Source organism: Pelophylax lessonae (genome assembly GCF_965119305.1).
Source record: "Pelophylax lessonae genome assembly, chromosome: 3".
NCBI lineage: Eukaryota > Metazoa > Chordata > Amphibia > Anura > Ranidae > Pelophylax > Pelophylax lessonae.
In genome coordinates this window covers 654,082,525-654,101,066 of record NC_138770.1, presented here as the reverse complement: position 1 = coordinate 654,101,066, position 18,542 = coordinate 654,082,525, and the positions used below count along the sequence as shown (strand labels likewise).

Genomic DNA, 18,542 nt, shown 5'->3' with positions numbered 1-18,542 from the left:
TATCCTTTATTAGAAAATAAATTTTATGGTATATTAAACTGATAAATAATTGAGGGCGTAGGGAGTAAAGTAAATGATTAATTAAAGATTAATAATTAGAAATAAAACAATTTAAATCAATATCCATATTTAAACCTAAGGGGTGCAAGGTATTTAACCGATAAATCCACTCTGTTTCATTCATGGAAATTCTCTGTGTTAAATTACCTCCCCTCCAATGGGACTCTATCTTGTCAATACCGCAAACAGATAAACAACTCGGATCTCGGTTGTGGTATAGTCAAAAATGATTCGACAAGCTGTGTTTGGGATACCCCTTTTTAATGTTAAGATGTTCATTAATTCTGACCTTAAGTTTACGGGTAGTTTTTTCCGGTATATTGAAGCACACATGGACACTATAGGTGGTATGTCACATGAGTGGAGTGACAGGATATGAACTTTTTAATATTATAGACTCAGCCAGTGGTATGTGATTTAAATTGTGCCAATTTCTTGTAATTTTTTGTGGTTCTGCATACTTTGCACCTTTTACAGGGATAAAAACCTTTTTGGTACAAAAAGGTGACTACCTTTTTGGGGGGATCTGGAACATTTGGAGCTAGATTATGTCTCAAATTCTGAACTTTAAGGTATATGAAGAGGGGTTTAGCTGGAAGGATAGAATTAAGAGTTCTATCTTTTTTGAGAATAGGCCAATGCTTGCGTACAATGGCTTCTACATGTTTGTAGTCTCGGTTAAAGTTGGTGAGAATGGCTAGTTCTCCTTTATTACCATGTTTCTTGTTCCTCTTACCCAACAGGTCTTTCCGTGAAATTCTTTTCACATTGTCTCTTATTTTTTGTATTTCACATCGGTTGTACCCTTTCGCAGCAAACCTATATCCATAAGTATGTTAGACTGAACATCGTAGTCTTCATCCTTCCTGCAATTGCGTCGAATGCGCATAAATTGCCCTTTAGGGATAGCTCCCAGTCATTGGGGATGATGGCAACTTATTGTTGGTACAGTGCCTTGCGAAAGTATTCGGCCCCCTTGAACTTTTCAAACTTTTGCCACATTTCAGGCTTCACACATAAAGATATAAAACTGTAATTTTTTTTGTGAAGAATCAACAACAAGTGGGACACAATCATGAAGTGGAACGAAATTTATTGAATATTTCAAACTTTGTTAACAAATAAAAAACTGAAAAATTGGGCGTGCAAAATTATTCAGCCCCTTTACTTTCAGTGCAAACTCTCTCCAAAAGTTCAGTGAGGATCTCTGAATGAATCAATGTTGACCTAAATGACTAATGATGATAAATAGAATCCACCTGTGTGTAATCAAGTCTCCGTAAAATGCACCTGCACTGTGATAGTCTCAGAGGTCCGTTTTAAAGCGCAGAGAGCATCATGAAGAACAAGGAACACACCAGGCAGGTGCGAGATACTGTTTTGGAGAAATTTAAAACCGGATTTGGATACAAAAAGATTTCCCAAGCTTTAAACATCCCAAGGAGCACTGTGCAAGCGATAATATTGAAATGGAAGGAGTATCAGACCACTGCAAATCTACGAAGACCTGGCCGTCCCTCTAAACTTTCAGCTCATACAAGGAGAAGACCGATCAGAGATGCAGCCAAGAGGCCCATGATCACTCTGGATGAACTGCAGAGATCTACAGCTGAGGTGGGAGACTCTGTCTATAGGACAACAATCAGTCGTATACTGCACAAATCTGGCCTTTTATGGAAGAGTGGCAAGAAGAAAGCCATTTCTTAAAGATATCCATAAAAAGTGTCGTTTAAAGTTTGCCACAAGCCACCTGGGAGACACACCAAACATGTGAAAGAAGGTGCTCTGGTCAGATGAAACCAAAATCGAACTTTTTGGCAACAATGCAAAACGTTATGTTTGGCCCAAAAGCAACACAGCTCATCACCCTGAACACACCATCCCCACTGTCAAACATGGTGGTGGCAGCATCATGGTTTGGGCCTGCTTTTCTTCAGCAGGGACAGGGAAGATGGTTAAAATTGATGGGACGATGGATGGAGCCAAATACAGGACCATTCTGGAAGAAAACCTGATGGAGTCTGCAAAAGACCTGAGACTGGGACGGAGATTTGTCTTCCAACAAGACAATGATCCAAAACATAAAGCAAAATCTACAATGGAATGGTTCACAAATAAACATATCCAGGTGTTAGAATGGCCAAGTCAAAGTCCAGACCTGAATCCAATCAAGAATCTGTGGAAAGAACTGAAAACTGCTGTTCACAAACGCTCTCCATCCAACCTCACTGAGCTTGAGCTGTTTTGCAAGGAGGAATGGGCAAAAATTTCAGTCTCTTGATGAGCAAAACTGATAGAGACATACCCCAAGCGACTTACAGCTGTAATCGTAGCAAAAGGTAGCGCTACAAAGTTTTAACTGAAGGGGGCTGAATTATTTTGCACGCCCAATTTTTCAGTTTTTTATTTGTTAAAAAAGTTTGAAATATCCAATAAATTTCGTTCCACTTCATGATTGTGTCCCACTTGTTGATTCTTCACAAAAAATTACAGTTTTATATCTTTATGTTTGAAGCCTGAAATGTGGCAAAAGATCGAAAAGTTCAAGGGGGCCGAATACTTTCGCAAGGCACTGTGTATATATAGCTGTTTTTATCGGTTTCTTTAAAGAAGGTTTTTGTGTTAATAGTGTTAGCACATTTCTCCAGGGTTAGGTCTAAGAAATGCACTTCCTGTTTACTCCATGTGGCAGTAAAGATTAGACTATATTTGTTATGATTTATTCTCTCAATGAATTCTCTGAGCGAGTCCTCTGACCCGCTCCAGAGGACCAGGAGGTCATCAATATACCTCTTATAAAGCTGTAAAGAGGGCTCTGGCCTGGAGAAAATGGCCTCTTCTTCCCACACTCCTAGTAAAATATTTGCCACACTAGGTGCGTACTTAGCACCCATAGCTACCCCTTTGATTTGGTTTTAACATGAACCTTGCTGCCAAAAGTAATTGTTGCTCATCGCTAAATCTAATGATTTGCAAATAAATCTCTTTTGGGCACTCTTAATATTAGTTTTAGTATTTAGGGCGGAGATGGTAGTGGAAAGCACATTTTGTTGTCTCAAACTAGTGTACAGATTGTGCTCAGGGGGTCTGGTCTCAGGAAGAATCCAGACTACCAATCAATGTACTGGAGCTCTGAGCAATCAGACCTTGTCTGAATCATTGGACAAGTCATCTCCAGGGGTGTCCGTTGCTGATTCAGTCGGACAATGCCACGGCCGTGGTCTATGTCAATCACCAAGAGGGCATAAGAAGTGTTCTGACGGTTCAGGAAGTAGCTGGCATTCTAAGGTAGGCAGAAAGAAAGATTTGTTCCAGCCCTCTCTGCTGTGCACATTCCAGGGGTTGAAAATTGGCAAGCGAACTATCTCAGTCCACAGGCGTTAGACCAGGGAGAATGGTCTCTTCATCCAGAGGTGTTTCATCAGTTGTGTCTCCGGTGGGGTACTCCAGAGGTGGATCTGTTGGCCTCTTGCCTCACCAGGAAGGTTCAGATGTTTGTGGCACAGTCTCGGGATCCTCTAGCCATTGCTACAATTTCTACAGACGCTTTAGTGGCTCCTTGGAGTCAGTATCATCTGATTTATGCCTTTCCTCCTCTCTAGCTTCTGCCGAGACTACTACGCAAGATTGAGGCAGAAAGGATTCTGGTCATCCTAGTAGCTCCAGACTGGCCTTGCTGGTCTTGGTACGCTGATCTGGTAAGGCTGGTCGCTGATGCTCCTTGGAGACTCCCTCTAAGGGAAGATCTGTTGTCCCACGGGCCAATCTTACATCCTGCTTTACAGTCGCTGGCTTTGACAGCTTGGCTGTTTGAAAGCCAGGTGCTGAAGGACAGAGGGTTTCTGACTCAGTGATTTCTGCGCTGTTAAAAGCTAGAAAATCTACTTCTAGGAAGAATTACCATTGTACGCGGAAGACTGGTTCACCCTCGTTCTCGTTCCTTTTCGGTGGCTCTAATCTTGGCTTTCCTCCAACGAGTGGTTGTGCAGCGCCTTGCCCTGAGTACCATCAAGGGCCAGGTCTCGGCCTTGGCGGTTTTCTTTCAACGTCCGTTGGCCACACACTCCTTGGTGCATACTTTTCTCCAGGACGTGGGACACTTTGTTCCTCCAGTGCGGTCTCCATTGCCGGTGTGGGACCTCAATTTGGTGTTGTCAGTTCCTCAGAAGCCTCCCTTTGAAAATATTCAGGAGATTCCCCTGCTTACATTGTCTCAGAAGGTGGCCCTTTTGGTGGCCATTACTTTGGCGTGCAGGGTGTCTGAACTGGCAGCGTTGTCTTGTCCTTCACAGGGATAAGGTGGTTCTGCGTCCATGTCTTGTCGATCCTTACGAAGGTCGTCTCTGACTTTCATCTGAATGAAGACATTGTGTTGCCCTCCCTGTGTCACAAGCCTAAGCATCCTAAGGAAGTTGCTTTGTACTGCCTGGATGTGGTTCGGGCAATAAGGGTGTATCTGGCAGCTACAGAGTCTTTTAGGAAATCAGACTCACTATTTGTCCTCACGGATGAACCTTGCTAGGGGCTGGCTGCTTCTGCTGCAACCATTTCCAGATGGATCAGACAGACTGTGGTTCAGGCTTATTCTATTAAGTGTCAGGTTCTTCCTTTTCCTGTCAACCCCCACTCTACTTGGGTGCTTAGTGCCTCCTGGGCCTTCTGTCATCAGGCGGCAGTGATGGCAGGTTTGCAGGCGGCTACCTGGACATCTGTACACACATTCACAAAGTTTTATAAAGTCGATGTGTTGGCATGTGCGGATGCTTCTTTTGGTCGCTAAGTTTTGCAGGCTTCTGTTTAGAGGACTTGTCCTCCTTTGAGGGTGTTTTTTTTCAGGTGAGCTCCAGTTGTTGACAGTTGAGCTCCAAGTTGGCTATGTTTACCCTTGGGGAAGTTTTTTTCTGCTGTTCCCACCCCTTATGTTTGACACTGCTTGGGATTTCTATTTCGTTCATTGACGCACACCGCTTCATATCTTCATTAGACGGATGGGTTAATGCTTCTCTTCCTAGGAGTAGGACATTAGGCGGAAAAGGGTTAACAAAGCTTATCTACACCTATGGAGCAGTCCCAGGTGGTATACTCCTGCTCTAGGATCCTAGTTTTTTTCTGCCTAGTCAGGAGTAAGGACCTAGCTCCTTGCTGGTATCTCTGTTCCTGGCACTTTTTTTACTTTTTAAACTGATTTTTTTCTTTTATTGTTTTCTTTGTTTCTTCTTCTACAATCAAGTTGTTCCTGTGAGGAGTGCAATCAACTGCTGGACTGGGTGATGCACTGGATATCCTAGATCCTTACGGTCGTCCCAGTCTGGCCATCATGCACGGGCAGGCCTCAGCTCTGCGCTTGGTCAGCAGCAACAGGGTCCCACTGGAGGGAGCCCCTGTGCCGCAGCACCCCCGTGCTGAGATGGGGAGAGGGTCTGCTCAGAGTGAACCCCGCCTGGCTCCTAAGGTATGTTGAGTAGTGCCCCATACTCACTCTGAGGTGACTGCGAGGTCCTCCTGGGGTTGGTAGGTCTCCTGGGTCCTTCCCTCCCACATCTTCCCCTTACCCTCCTCTGTAGGGGCTTGCCCAGGATGGTGGGTGGTTGGTGTGTGTACTGTGTCTATCTCTGTCTCTTCAGTGATGTGAAGGACTGATCTGGTGAGGTGAACTTTCAGCTGCATCCGGTGCACTCCTTGCGGTGAGCAGCCGGATGCCTGTTTGAGGTGCCGGACAGCTCCCTGGCTGGCTACCGCGTGCCATGGGTGGCGCCGCCATTTTCTAGTGTTTCTGGTGATCGGTGGCCATGTTGGAGATGCTTTTCATAGACCGCAGTGGCGGCCATTTTCTTGTAGCTGCGCAGAGTGGCACGGGGGCAGTGGACTCTAGTGTCTGCACGGCCGATTCCTGTTTCCTGGGATCGGTGTGCTGCGGATTTGCGCTCTCTCCTCTCATTTTTCGGCTAAGACGTGGCGGTGGTGAGTCCTGGGTGATATCTCCAGGCCTGTTCCCTTCTCATGCAGTGGTGCTGGGACTTGCAGTCCCACGGGTGTCAGTACTGCGGGGGGATGATTTCACTGCCTATGGTATATGGTCCTATATATATATATATATATATATATATATATATATATATATATATATATATATATATTGTATTGCATATATACATAGGTGATTTTCCCTGTATTGGTGCAAAGATATCACTGTGGCTCCAGGGTATATAGAGCCTGCAGAACACATCTCACCACTGGACCCACTCTGAGGCGGGGGGGGGGGGATCCTCGGGAGCCCTCTCGGCTATGGCCGCCATGACGGCGGTCCTTCAGTCATTAGTGTCTAAAGTGGACCTGGTCTTGCAGAAAAGGCCTGGCAAAAAGCGCCTTCCGCCTTTACCTATCTCATCTGCCTCCACTCGGAGGCTGAACTGGCCTCCCTCACGGTGTCTGCATCCACGCACCTAAAGTGCTCGGATAGTGAGAATGATTCCTCTTCCACCTCCGCGCATGAGTGCTGGTAGAAGCACTGATTGTGTCAGTGCGAGAAACTTTAAAGATGGAGGATGCAGCGGATGCTGCGTTGGCTACTCCGGTGCAATTTGGCACCCGCAGGCCATCCAGAGCGATTAAAGTGTTTCCCTTCCCCGCTTATTTTGACGAGATTGTCACTGGTCAGTGGGGGTTACCGGTGGTGGACTCCCAGGTTTCAAATGTCCTTTTTTCACTGTTGCAAAACACACCAGAAACTCAGGAAAAAACGCACATCCGTTTTTTGGAATCCACTTGCTCAGCGGGGGGATCGCTCCGCTGATTCCCGCTGAGCAGGCGGATGACAGGTCCATAGATTCAGTCCCGCTCTCCTCTTTGGGGAAAGCGAATGGAAACGGACCGCCTGTCCGATTCCATCCGATCCTATCTGATCCACCAGACGGATGGAAAATAGGACCACTTTCCATCTGGATTTTGCAGGCAGGGTCGGATAGCGGTGGATGTGTCAGCGGACATCCGCCGCTCCATTGGGGAGACTGCAAGGTCCGAACAACTGACAGGCGGACCTGATTGGACAGCCCATGTGAAAGGGGCCTAAGGGGTTGATTTACTAAAACTGGAGAGTTCAGAATTTGGATAAGCTCTGCATAGTAACCAATCATACTTTTTGAGCATCAAGGTTCACGCGTCGCGGCAAAATCGCCCTGCAAATGGGGTGCCATTAAGAAGTTATGGCATCGCAAAAGTGTCACGTGATTCCACCTGCGATTCAAATCACCTAGGTGTGAATGAAGCCTTTTTCCCCTTTAATGCATTCTATGCAAAAACCTTTGGGGCTGCAGCTGCCCCTCAGATCCCCCCTTTTCCTTACCTGAGCCGATAGGATCCAGCGATGTACAACAGCGCAGCGGCTCTCGCCGCTGTCTCTCTCCTCATTGGACAGATTAATAGCAGCGGGAGAGAATCACTCCCGCTGCTATCAATCCAATCTGGTTACAGAGGAGGGGCCTGAAGTGCTGGCGGAGGACCCCAAAAGAAGAGAATCGGGGCTGCTCTGTGCAAAACGATTGCACAGAGCAGGTAAGCACTTTAATCAGGGTGATATTGTCACATAAAGGGTCAGTCTGGGTGATATTGTCACATAAAGGGTCAGTCTACAGTTAGTTTTCTTAGTTTTCCTAAACTGCTCTTGGGAACACATCTCATTGTCTTTTTCAGAGAGCAGCCTAGACAGCGCATTTGTGTTGTTCACTTGATATTCAGGGATAAATACCACTGTAACCCACCCTAGATCGCAGCATTTGGGGAATCGCATGTTGTGACTTTTGTATCTTTGTATTTGCAACTTACTAATAATACACACTTTTCCTCCCGACAGCTTCATCCAAGTCCTATATCAAATCAAAGACATTTGAAGGTGAAACCGCACTGCATCTTGCAGCCAAGTGTGGGAGTGTGCAATGTGCTAAACTTCTCCTTCGAGCTGGCGCTGATCCCAGCGACCTGACCAATGACGAAACAACGCCACTTTTTTTAGGTAAGAAAATAACTCTAAAACTTAAGCCCCGGTCCGCACTGTGATGCAACTTTGCATGCGATTCTTGATGCGTAACGTTGCACGACATTTAAAAAAACATTTTTCTTTTTCATTCATTGACGGACACAGCTCCAGATCTTCTTAACCATTGGGTTATACTGCCCCCTACAGGTATAGGACAATAGGCAGAAAAAAAGTCTGGCTATGCCTATGGGCAGTCCCAGGGGGTATATTCCCTCTCTCTGCTATACGTACTCAGTTTTTTTCTGCCTAGTCAGGAGTAAGGACCTAGTTCCTTGCTGGGGTCTCTGGTCCTGCCTTTTTGTTTCTTTTTAGATAGAATTTTTTTTTTCTTGGGTTTTTTCCTGTGAGATCTACAGTCAACTGCAAAAACAGTTGACTGGCGAGGGGCTGGATGATCTAGATCCAGTGGTCATCCAGTCTGGCCAGCGAGTACGAGCAGATCTCAGCTCCGCGTTAGTTCGGCCGCGACATAGCCCCACCGGACAGGGGCTGGCTTATTAGTTAAATGCCTTGTGAGGTCGCATACGACCCGGTCTCAGCCTGTGTTGCAGTGTTGCTCCTGGCTGACAGCCCCCCCCCATTTCAATGGAGAGGAGGTGCTGTCTGGAGCGGTGCCCGCCTGGTTCCTGGTATGGTGAGTAGCTGTCCCCCCCTCTCCCCCTGGAGGGTTTTGGGATGGACATGGACCCCCCCATGGGATAGTCAAACCCCTGGGTTCCCCTCCCTGTTAGGCACCCTCCCCCCCTTCTGGGTCCCTGTGGGTCATCTAGCCCCCCATCTACCCCCCTCCCCCATATTTTTTGGGCATGGTGCTGTGCTAACGATGGGCCCGTGCCGCCAGCAACTGGGCAATCGGCTGCACGAGGGGGGTCTGTACTTGGTAGGGGCTCCTGACACAGTTCCCCTTCACATCACAGCCTCCCTTTACATTACAGTGCCCCTTTACAGTGAAGTCCCTTTTATATCAGAGTGCCCTTTTACAATAATATAATGGGGACTGCTCTCTAAAGGGGGCACTGTGATGTAAAGGGGACACTGTAATGTAAAGGGGACTGTGATTTTTAAGGGGGCACTGTGATATAAAATGAAACTGCACTGTAAAGTGGCAATGTAATGATTACAGCACCCCTTTACAGTGCAGTCCCTTTACATTACAGTGCCCCTAGCAATCATAGCCTCCTCCATCACAGTGCACCTGTAGTCTGCCCCCCCCCCCTCACTTTCCTCTCTAATATCACACGTCGCTAATGTCTGTCGCCCCTGCACACGACTCCTACCTTTAGCAGGGCAGAGGCTGTGATCAGTCTGTGTGTCCTCTCTTGGCTCCCCTGTCCACCCGATGATGTCATCCTATCAACAGGGCAGGGGATTGGAGGAGCTTTCAATTCCGATCTGCAGCTCCTCCTGCCCCTTGCCCTGCTGATAGGATGACATCGCTCTGTTGGGCGGAGGAGCCGGGAGAGGACATAAAGGCATGGCTTCACAGCATGAAGTGAGCGGCAAGCGCGATCTACGATGGGCATTTGTGGACAGCAGTCGCCGCTCACTTCCTGCCATTTCCATTTGACTGGCCATCAACATGCCATGGATCGGCACCTGTCCTTGGCCTGGGGATTGGGGACCCCTGCTTTAGATGATCTCATACTGCAGGTAAACAGTTATAAGGCTACAGAACAGGAATGCCTAGACAAAATACCAGATAGGAAGGGCACTGCTTATTTTCAGGAGGAATTCAAGACAAATGGTAGATTTGTCAGATTTTTGCTTAGGCACAATTAACATCTCTGTTTCCTATAAGATACAAAATCTTCTTCTTTTTTTTTTTTTAGTTCAAGTCTACATTAGAAACCCAACTGGAAGAGTGAAAGCCCATAGTCACTGTTTATGGGTTGAGCTGAGATTGGAAGGGCAAATATCTGCTTTTAGAGTTCCTGAGAGTTAAAACATTACGGGGTTGATTTACTAAAACTAGAGCGTGTAAAATCTGATGCAGCTCTGCATAGAAACCAATTGTTAAAGCTTAAATCTGAGGGTCACCCAAAAGTTGAAGGTCCTCTTATCTGCTTCCTGCCCCCCTCTGGTGCCACATTTGGCACTTTTCCGCTCCCACTTCTGTGTAAGGGCGCTGCAGCGGGCTATGTCATTTGCAGCCCCTCCTCCTCGCCCCCCCCCCCCCCCACTGATTTCTGGGAGACACACACACAGGTCTCAGAAGACAGTGGAACCATCAAAAAGCACAGTGCGACTTGTGCATGTGCAGTAGGAAACTGCAAGGCTTCACTACCTGTTTCCCTTAATAAGGATTCCGGCGCCTGCACCTGGAGCTCCTGGAGAGGTCGGCTTCGGGTGCTGACACCATGGGCTCCCTGGACAGGTAAGTGTCCTCATATTAAATGTCAGAAGCTACAGCATTTGTAGTTGCTGACTTTTAATTTGTTTTAATACAGGCTGAAACTCCGCTTTAATTGAACAAGGTGAAGTTAGAAGCTGATTGGCTACCATGCACAGCTGCACCAGATTCTGAGTGCTCCAGTTTTATTAAATCTCCCCTAATGGGTCATTTGATTTTCCAAGATCCTCACGTGAACTGGAAGGTACCATAATAAAATGGGTTGTCTGTATTTCATATCTCGAACTTGAGCCTGTGTCAGGGGGAATGATATTTGTTTTACTGGGCGTACTCATTGCTTTTTTAACACAGTGGGACAAGAGCAGGCTTATCCCGTGTTGTTTAGCCATCCATTTAACAAATGGCTGGCCTCTGCCCTTTAACCTCTGTAGTTATACAGAGGTCAGGATGATTCTTTTTTCGTGGTCATATTTACAACCGGTAATCTAACCGCAGACCTCAAATGCTTTTTGCTGTGCTTGTCAATGTCTTTGAATGCTCTTTAGCTGTGTTTTTTTTTTTTTTCCTCACTATGTCTTATTTAGATAATTTCTGTACATCCCCCCCCAAACTAGGGTTGCCATCTCATCCCTGTAAAACAGGACACATATTAAAGCGGAGTTCCGGCATCAAATACCTTTTTTAACTAAAAATACCCCTATAATACGAATTCATCGCCCTTTACAGAACCGCTATTCTCATACTTACAAGGTGTACAGTATTGGATTTTAGTCAAAACCTTACTTTTAAAAAAGCTGTCTGAGCGTGGCCATCTTGGATGTGGGCATCTGAAGCCTCAGTGTAATCTGCTGTGTCCTTCTTCCTGATTCCAGGGAGTGTTCTGGGAGTTCTTCCTGATCCCAGCCTCCTGGGAGTGATGACAAACAGCTCCCAGGAGGCAGTGCAAAGGCAGAAGTGATGTCGGTGGCCGTGGCCACAGAGGGGGGAGAAGGAGGAAGTACAATCAAAAATGCCCTGAAAATAAGGTAAGGGACCGCCAAAAAAAATTGAAAATGCCCAATTGTTGATCAGCATAGCGAGCACTTCAGGAATCACTAAAGTTGCAAAACAGGCCGGAACTCCACTTTAATCACACAGGTTCTGAGGCTAATATAATGCACATCAGGCACTAAGTGAGTTTAATTACCACTTTAATCAGCCACAGAACCTGTGTAATTAATGTGTGTCTTGGTTTAAAGGGATGAGGTGGCAACCTTACACCAAACCCATCCAGGGCTAACCTCTGCCATACTCATAATTCATGGAGATCTCAAAACCCAAAACTAGCAGCATACCAGCTGGATATAAAATGCTTGCTAGACATTGACATATGCATGAAGCCTAATTTGTTGTGAAATGGTAAGATGAGGGGATTTCAAAGGGAACTGGGAATCCCCCATTTGTTTAGTGACCTCCATATAAGGTCTCTCAGATTTAATCTTCCCCACCATCTGCTACGGAATTCGGGTATTGCAGCCCAAGCATTAAAAAAACTGTTGTCCTCTGTGGTAATATTACCCAAGTTGTGGGGGGCACATGTCCTTACTGTTTTTGGCACATGGCAGGATTCATGATCTACATGTAGGACTGGCTTTATTAGTATTATACTAATTCTAATATCAGGCACCAGTGGCAGTCATTGGGGTTGGTAAGATTTATTATTAATAATATTATTATACAGGGGGGCAGACAATACAGTTACAATACAATTCAATACATGAGGAATCGGAGGGCCATGCTCAGAGCTTACAATCCAGAAGGGAGGGTCAAGTGAAACAAAAGGCAATAACTGTGGGGGATGAGCTGATAGTGAAAATGAAAATACAGTTGTTATGTGTGGGTAGGATAGGCTTTTCTGAAGAGGAGGGTTTTCAGGGATCGTCTAAATGCTAAAAGACTAGGAGATAATCAGACAGATTGGGGTAAGGAGTTCCATACGATTGGAGAGGCTCTGGAAAAGTCCTGGTGGCGAGCATGGGAGGAGGTGACGAGGGAGCTAGAGAGCAGGAGGTCTTGGGAGGAACAAAGAGAACGATTAGGTTGGTTTTTTGAGACCAGGTTAGTGATGTAGCTTGGGGCTGAGTTGTGGATTGCTTTGTAAGTTGTTAGTATTTTGAATTTAATTTGTTGGGCGAGCAAAAACCAGTGGAGGGATTGACAGAGAGGAGTAGCAGACACTGAGTGATTAGTAAGGTCAAAGGAGTCTGGCAGAGCATTCATGACGGATTGAAGGGGGCAGGTGATATTGGTACACCGATGGTCTAAGCCGGGGGTCTCAAAACTTTTCAAAGGGCCAGTTTACTGTCCTCAAGACATTAGGGGACCGGATTGTGGCCAGTGGTGTAGATTATGTCCTGGGCCCAGCAGCAGTGAGCATAAACATGGCCTCAGGGTTGATGGTCAGTAGGGGGAGGAGTAGTGCCTCATCATTTGTATTAGTGGAAGAAACCGGGCCACGTTGCTGTCAGTGGGAGGAATAGTGCCCCATCATTGATATTAGTCAGAGCAATAGTGCCCCATCGTTGATATTAGTGGGAGAAATAATGCCTCATCATTAGTGTCAGTGGCAGGAATTATTCCCCATTTTTGGTGTCAGTGGGGAGGAATAGTGCCTCATATAATTGGAAGGAAAAGGGCCCTAAGGGCCGGATAAAGGCTAGCAAAGTTCTGCAGTTTGGATACCATTTAGGCTACTCTTTATTATAAAAAATATTGAATTTTTTGGTCTGACTTAAGTTTTTTCAAAAACTGCTGGCAGTATTTCTAGCATTGGGTAGACACATTTAACTGGTGGAGTGGTGGAGGAGTATAGAGGAGACTGTGGATGGTGGACTTTTGTACAGCCGAGAGGGTGCATGTCAGTGTCCTGACTGGGAACCTGTTGCCAGGGAAAGTTACCCTCTCCAAAAGTGGGGACTGTTTGACTGCAAAGGCAGATCTGAACTCTTCAAGTCGGGTGAGGAAACACAGAAGATGGCTACACGGAGATGTTTATCCGACAATTTCTACTCTGCAACTGAAAACTAGCCAATCCTGCAACTATATTTTCCAGCTCCTCCCCATCACCCCATCTCCTGGACCAATAAGGAGAAGCGGACCAAGCAGTATATTGGGAGCGGAATTATATGTGCATACAGCGCTGTTCGCCTTAACCATATTTATGGTGGGCCATATCGTGGGATGAGATTTTTGGCTGAAGGGGACTGAATCACGGAGGTGGTGGAACCCTGGGTGACCCTCTACACAGCACGGGACTCATTCGCATCGGATCACTGATTTGTTTTAGATGCACCATTCATCAGTATTTTTCAAGCACACATTTTGGATTGTGGACTTTATATGCATGCATTTTTATGTGACATGGACTTATTGATTATGAGCACAGTTTATGCACATGTATTGATTTATTAATCGTTATTGATTGTATATTGATTTATTCAGTCACCAGTTTATTATTACCCATTCACCTGCTAAACAGGGTGCGCGCAGTTGGTGTTCCTTTATTCACACTTGATTTATAAGTCCATATACCTGCTGTGATTCCTTTTCTTTGCGCATTATTGTACCTTCTGGATGTAAGTGCATTTTAATCTTTCAATAAGGGAGGTGCGAAAATTGTGGAGCTACCCTGTTCTGGTTACATAATCCCATCCTTTGTGTTAAGAGGGCTTTATAGGTTTCAACCCTTCTATTTACATGAAGATGTAAATTGTTGTCAAAGTGTTGGGATAGAGCTGTTAAAATCGCATTATATGTGGAAGATAGATGGCATTGAAGGCCACCACCCCTGTTCAGTGATGATTGTTCCAGTTGGACATTGATGGCCTCTTTCACGCCTTTTGTAAGTCAGTTGACCTTTCTATCCAAAATGTGCACTTTACTGTACATCGAGGAGAAGCAAACCTTGTACTCTTGCTGGGAAATAACACCAAGGCATTGGTTCCAGTTAATTGATGATACATGGATCAAGATTAGAACATCAGAAATACAAGCTTTTAGTGAACACACAAACTCATGAGTGGACATAAATATCAAGTTTACATGGGAAAAGGGCACAGATACCCAATTACGTAGATACTATCTGTAGGCACCCTACAAACCCATCTAATTCAATTCTTGCTTTACTCATATTCCATAGAGACTTTTTGGACTGTGTGGTAAGGAGGGGGTTGACATGGACATTGTGGTCTAGAGCAAGGGTCTCCAATATTTCCAAACAAAGGGCCAGTGTCAGGGCCAGACGTGCAGAAGGATTTCTCACTTGGTAGCCCAGAATCCTATGCGAAACCCCAGGATGGGGATGCCGACATGACACCTTAGCGGGACGCAGGTTCCCCAGAGGTGCGGAGTCTAAGTGCTAGCCGGTATTCACCAGGACCCCTGATGGTGGGGATGGATTTGGCTGCGTGCTAGCACCAGGTTGCGGTCCTCAGGATTCCCCAGCCAGGCAAAGAGCAGGCCCAGGTCCAATAGCGGATAAACAGATCAGTGAAAGGCAAAAGCGTAGTCAAGACAAGCTGGGGTCAGGGCGGGCAGCAGGCAATCAAGGTCAAAGGCAAGCCGGTCAGATGATCAGGAAACAGCAGGTAGGTACGGGCACATGAGACAGGAGAGCTGAAGATCACACAGCAAAGACTCAGCGTGGCTGCTGCATTTAAATAGGCCATTTGGCGCCAATGGTAATTGTGCACGCATACGCATTTGCGAAACTGGAGAACGCTATGTGAGAGCGCCTCTGCGTACACGCATGCGCATTGGTGTTCGCCAATTCGCGGCAGGAGGGTTACCAGTTCGCCTGCGCACAACAGTAAACCCCTGACAGCCAGTTTACTGTCATTAAAAGTTTTTGGGGGCCTAACTTTGCCCAGTGGGAGTAGAAAATTGCCTGGTGTCAGTGGATGTAACCAATGTCCCATCATTGGTATTAGTGGGAGGGATAGTGCCCCATTGTTGGTAATAATGGGAGGAATAGGGCCCCATCACTGGTGTCTGAGGAAGGAAGAGTCCAAATTGCTGGTGTCAGTTTGAGGAATGGCGCCTCGTATCAGTGGGAGAAATGGTACCCCATTGTTGGTGTCAGTGGGAGGAACAGTGCCCAAAAGGCTGGATAATGTCAAACAAATGGCCATATTCGGCCCTTGGGGTTACAGTTTGGAAACCACTTGTCTAGAGGAAACACGCCTACACAGACCAGAATCTGCTTTTTACTCCTACCACCCACTGGAACACAAACTAGATGATGTTATTAGAACTCTGCAGCATCGGGCTGAGATGGTAATAACAGAGAAAAAAAACATAAAAAAACACTCTCAAAAGCATAGGCTCACTTTAATATCAAAGCCTCCAGACTCTGTGCAGATTCGGAGCACTGAAAAATTAACTACATAATTTTTTAAATTGTCCAGACTGTGAGGCTACGTTAACCAACGAGAGCATATAAATCAGTAGAAAGAACTTTCTCTTTTGTTTTTGTTGCTTTTGCTAAGCTTCAGGAGTCCCCCCCCCCCCCCCAGTTCCCCCCCCCCCTCCTCCCACATTTAAAATATACTTATACTCATACCCAATGTGGCACTTAGGTTTAAGGATAGCTGCAATATTCAGCTTACACCCCAAATGACCAAGACGTATGGCATCTGCAGTCCCCGTCCCAAATTGCAGCCTTAGCAATGGAATTTATGTTACAATTTTTGAATCGATGATCTGGTAAACAGCGCAGTCCTTCCTGACGAACGTGACCTTTCTACGGAGTTTATGGAGTTTTGACGGTTCAAGAATCACAAATCTACATTATTGATGGCGGCGGTTTCACTGTGTTCTGTTCTCCTTCTGTTGCTGAAGTTACAGCTATAGATTTGCTGAACAGGTTCTAATGTTTGCAATGGACTTGATTCTGTCTTTCTATTACTGAACAATTTGTACCAATAACACAAACGCCCGGTGGTTAGAAAAAGCTGCAGACACTAATGTACTCTGGGGTCATTAAAGGGTAAGTCCACTTTTGTGGTGAAAAAAATATAGCAAATAAAGAAAATTATTATAGTATATACAGTTGCTACACAGCCATAATTGAATGTGATTAAAAATTACCTTTCATTTTCAAACTGAAGCGCTCTAATTTTATGTAAAATGCAATGCAATATGGAAACCTGGAGGCATTCTGTACACAGCTGGTGCGCAGAACACCTCCAGAAATGCAATTTCCTGCTTGGGTGAAGACTAGACTAAGACACAAATGGGGTTTTAGGCATAATCTCAGAATGAAAATAGTCCTGCAAGCCACACATCAAGCAGCCTCAGTCTATCTCTGTCCTGGCCACACACACTCCAACGCATTTCGCCATCCACAGGGCTTGCCTCCCATGGCTTTCAATATCATCTCTACGCTGATGACACCCAAATCTATCTCTCCACCCCTCAGGTCACTCCATTAGTCTCCTCACGCATCACCAGCTTACTAACAGATATATCAGCCTGGATGTCACATCACTTCCTAAAACTCAACCTATCCAAAACCGAGCTCATAATATTTCCTCCCCCACAGTCCTCCTCCTCCCCTGATTTCTCTGTCAATATCAACGGCACAACTATGAACCCGTCCACCCATGCCAAGTTCCTAGGTATAATCCTGGACTCTGAACTACCCTTTTGCCACACATCCAGTCACTGTACAAAGCTTACCGCCTCAACCTCCACAACATCTCCAAGATACGTCCCTTCCTAATCAATCATACCACAAAGCTTCTAATCCATTCCGTGGTCATCTCTTGTCGAGATTACTGCAACTCGCTTCTCATTGGCTTACCTTTAAAATGACTATCCCCCCTTCAGTCCTTTATGAATGCTGATGCCAGGCTCATCCACCTTGCAAACCACTCTGTGTCTGCCACCCCTCTTTGCCATTCTCTCCATTGGCTGCCACTCAACCAACAAATTAAATTCAAGTTACTAACCATAACTTACAAAGCCATCCATAACTTGGCGCCCAGCTACATCACTAATCTGGTCTCAAAATACCGACCAACTCGTTCTCTTTGTTCCTCCCAGGACCTCCTGCTCTCTAGCTCCCTTGTAACCACTTCCCATGCTCGCCTCCAGGACTTCTCCCGAGCTTCACCCATCCTCTGGAATGCTCTACCCCCATCTGTCCGACTATCTCCTACTTTGTCTACTTTCAGACAATCCCTGAAAACACATCTCTTCAGAGAAACCTATCTGGCATCCACCTAACAGCTGTACTTTTATTTTCTCCATCAGCCCATCCCCCACAGTCATTACCTCTTGTATATCTTGACCCTCCCTCTTAGATTGTAAGCTCTAACGAGCAGGGCCCTCTGATTCCTACTGTATTAAAGTGTATTGTATTTGTACTGTCTACCCTCAAGTTGTAAAGCGCTGTGTAAACTATCGGCGCTATATAAATCCTATATAATAATAATAGTCACCATGGCCTCCAAGACTAAGCCCTGTGGATGGTGTAAAACGCGTCGGAGTGTGTGGCTGGGACAGGGACAGAGACTGAGGATGCTGTTCTCTCTCTGATGTACGTCATTGCTTGGTGTGCACCTTGCAGCTTCCATACTGGGCGAATTCCAGCATTCCTCTCCTACATGTAAAAATCATAAATTTTTCACTAGAAAATTACTCAGAACCGTTAAACATTATATATTTTTTTAGCAGAGACCCTAGGGAATACAATGGCGGTCATTGCAATTTTTATGTGACTCATTATTTGTGCAGCAATTTTTCAAATGCAATTTTTTTTTTGAAAAAAAATAACACTCTCCATAAATAAAAAAAACAAAACAGAAAAGTTAGCCCAATTTTTTTGTGTATAAAATTAAATAAGTGCGCAGGATCAATAGTGTGAATAGCTGCAACCTTCGAACCAAATGGTGATAAAATTGTGTAGAAAAGAAATCAGGTGCGCTAAAATTCACTAGTGTCACAAATCAGGAAAAGGTGTGACACTATAATGAGTGTCCCCCATATACCTGTGATGTGTTTCCAAAATTGATGTGCACTTGAACGGGTGTACAGTAAATACTATGCACCCTGGTGCAT

The 18,542-nt window shown here is 45.6% G+C and overlaps 1 protein-coding gene across 1 annotated transcript in view; it reads left to right on the top strand.

The window, feature by feature from the left end:
* ASB3 (ankyrin repeat and SOCS box containing 3) overlaps positions 1-18,542 on the top strand; it is a 286,288-nt gene that overhangs the window by 9,401 nt on the left and 258,345 nt on the right. The window contains exon 3 of the mRNA XM_082249958.1: positions 7,910-8,068. Within this exon, the coding sequence (XP_082106084.1) occupies positions 7,910-8,068 (159 nt within the window). The remainder of the gene's footprint in view (positions 1-7,909; positions 8,069-18,542) is intronic.